The following is a 2,236-nucleotide window of genomic DNA, read 5'->3' as shown; positions in this document are numbered from 1 at the left end:
TTTTGGATTAAATGTACTAATACTAAGTACTAAACTCTGGGTATACAAATGTGAACCAGACTGTATTAGCCAGGGTTCTTGAGAGAGACAGAACTAAAAGCAATTTATCTATCTATCTATCTATCTATCTGTCTACCTACCTACAGAGAGAGAGAGAGAGAGAAAGGGAGAAGGAATGGCTCCTACCTTTATGCAGGCTGAGAAATCCCAAGATCTGCAGCCAGCAAGCTGGGGACCCAAAAGAGCCTATGGTGTAAGTCCCAGTCCTAGTCTGAATCTGAAGGCAGAAGCAGACCAATGTCCCAGCTCAGAGATAGTCAGGAGAGAGAGCAAATTCTCCCTCAGCTTTTTGTTCTATTCAAACCTTAGTGGGTTGGATGAGGCCCACCACTATGGGAAGGGCAATCTGCTTTACTGAGTCCATTACGTCAAATACTAACCTCATCCAGAAACACACTTGCAGACACACCCTATATGGCCCTGTCCAGTTGACACATGAAATTTACCATCATGAAGACCAACATGGCAACCCCTCTCACGGAGCTTACAGCCAAACAGACATAAAGTTACCAATAATTATGTAACTACACATTGTTGTCACAATATGCCATGAGGGAAATGACAGGATGCTTGACCGAGTAAGCGGGAGCGGAATTCGGTGCCAGACTGGAGGTGTGGGGAAACGCCTCCACGAAGATGGCATCTAAAGGACTGGAAGTGGCAGGCTGCATGAGAGAAGAGGAGGAGTGTGCCAGGCAGAGGGACTGCATGGGCAGAGACCTTGAGGTGAGGAAGAGTGACTTCTCACATGAGCTCAGAGGAGACCTTTATGGCTGGAGAGAAGTGTCTTTGCTGCGAGAAGACCACGGCCAGGAGTTTGGATTTTATCCCAAGTGCCATCAGACTGTTTTGTGGCTGCGGGTGAGTAACGTGAACAGCCTGAGTCACACTTTTAGGGATTACTTGGGCTTCTAGGTGTTGAGTGGGTTGGGGGCCTGAGAGCTGGAGTGGCTGAGGGGATGGAGGTCTGGACCGGAAGTGCTGGTACCCGATGGAGACGGGTAAGCAGATAAGAGCTGTTGGGAGAAGAGTCTGCAGACCTGCTCCCACGACCTCCCACACCTAGAACATGGGAGGTGATTGGGAGCCTCGCCCATCATTCCAGATATTGGGGGCATCTGGGTGCTGGGTGCAGGGAAGGTGCCTGTGCATTAGGGTTCTGGGGGTGAGTGGTGAAGCCTGAGGGGAGCCAACCCATGGAGAGTGAAGTGCTAAGCTCATTCCTCTCTTCCTGGTAGACAACAGGTAGCTAGACTGAGTTTCAAGGGCACTTCTGGATCTGAGTTCCAGCTCCTGCTCTTGGGTGAGCATGTAGGAAGGGAAAGAGCAGGCTTCAGGAGGCTTCAGGACAGGTCTGAATGGAATCCCAACTCTGCCCTATACTCTCTACTGGGGCTTCACTGATGCCTGGTGTCCTCCTTTCAGAAGCAGGATTAATCATGGTCCCAGGACCCTCCTACACTGTTGGTGGAAATGTAAATTGGTGTAGCCACTATGGAAAACGCTATGGAGGTTCCTCAAAAAACTAAAAATAAAGTTGCCATATGGTCCTGCAATCCCACTCCTGGGCATATACCCAGACAAAACTATAATTTGAAAAGATCTATGCACCCCTACGTTCATAGAAGCACTGTTTGCAATAGTCAAGATATGGAAACCACCTAAATGTCCATCAACAGAGGAATGGATAAAGAAGATGTGGCACACACACACACGCACACGCACACACACACACACAATGGAATAATAGCCATAAAAAAGAACGAAATGATGCCATTTGCAGCAACATGGATGGAAGTAGAGATTGTCATACTAAGTGAAGTAAGTCAGAAAGAGAAAGACAAATACCATATGAGATCACCTATATGTGGAATCTAAAATATGACACAAGTGAGCTTATGTATGAAGCAGAACCAGACTCAAACATAGAGAACAGACTTGTGTTTGCCAAGGGGAGAGGAGGGAAGGATTGGGAGTTTGGGATTAGCAGGTGCAAAGTATTATATATAGGATGGATAAACAACAAGATCCTACTGTATAGCACAGGGAACTATATTCAATATCCTGTGATAAACCATAATGGAAAAGAATATCAAAAAGAATGTATGTATATATATGACTGAATCATCTTGCTGTACCGCAGAAATTAACACAACATTGTAAATCAACTATACTT

The 2,236-nt window shown here is 46.2% G+C and overlaps 1 protein-coding gene across 1 annotated transcript in view; it reads left to right on the top strand.

Moving 5' to 3' along the window:
• Window positions 1–696: 696 nt before the first annotated feature.
• Window positions 697–2,236, top strand: part of LOC113621430 (polyadenylate-binding protein 4) — a 31,325-nt gene continuing 29,785 nt past the window's right edge. Inside the window, exon 1 of the mRNA XM_027108276.1 lies at window positions 697–786. Coding sequence (XP_026964077.1) covers window positions 697–786 — 90 coding nt within the window. The remainder of the gene's footprint in view (window positions 787–2,236) is intronic.

This window comes from Aethalodelphis obliquidens, unplaced genomic scaffold (assembly GCF_003676395.1).
Source record: "Aethalodelphis obliquidens isolate GAN/ISIS:26980383/991018 unplaced genomic scaffold, ASM367639v1 scaffold9, whole genome shotgun sequence".
Taxonomy (NCBI): Eukaryota; Metazoa; Chordata; class Mammalia; order Artiodactyla; family Delphinidae; genus Aethalodelphis; species Aethalodelphis obliquidens.
This window is presented reverse-complemented; position numbering and strand designations above follow the sequence as displayed.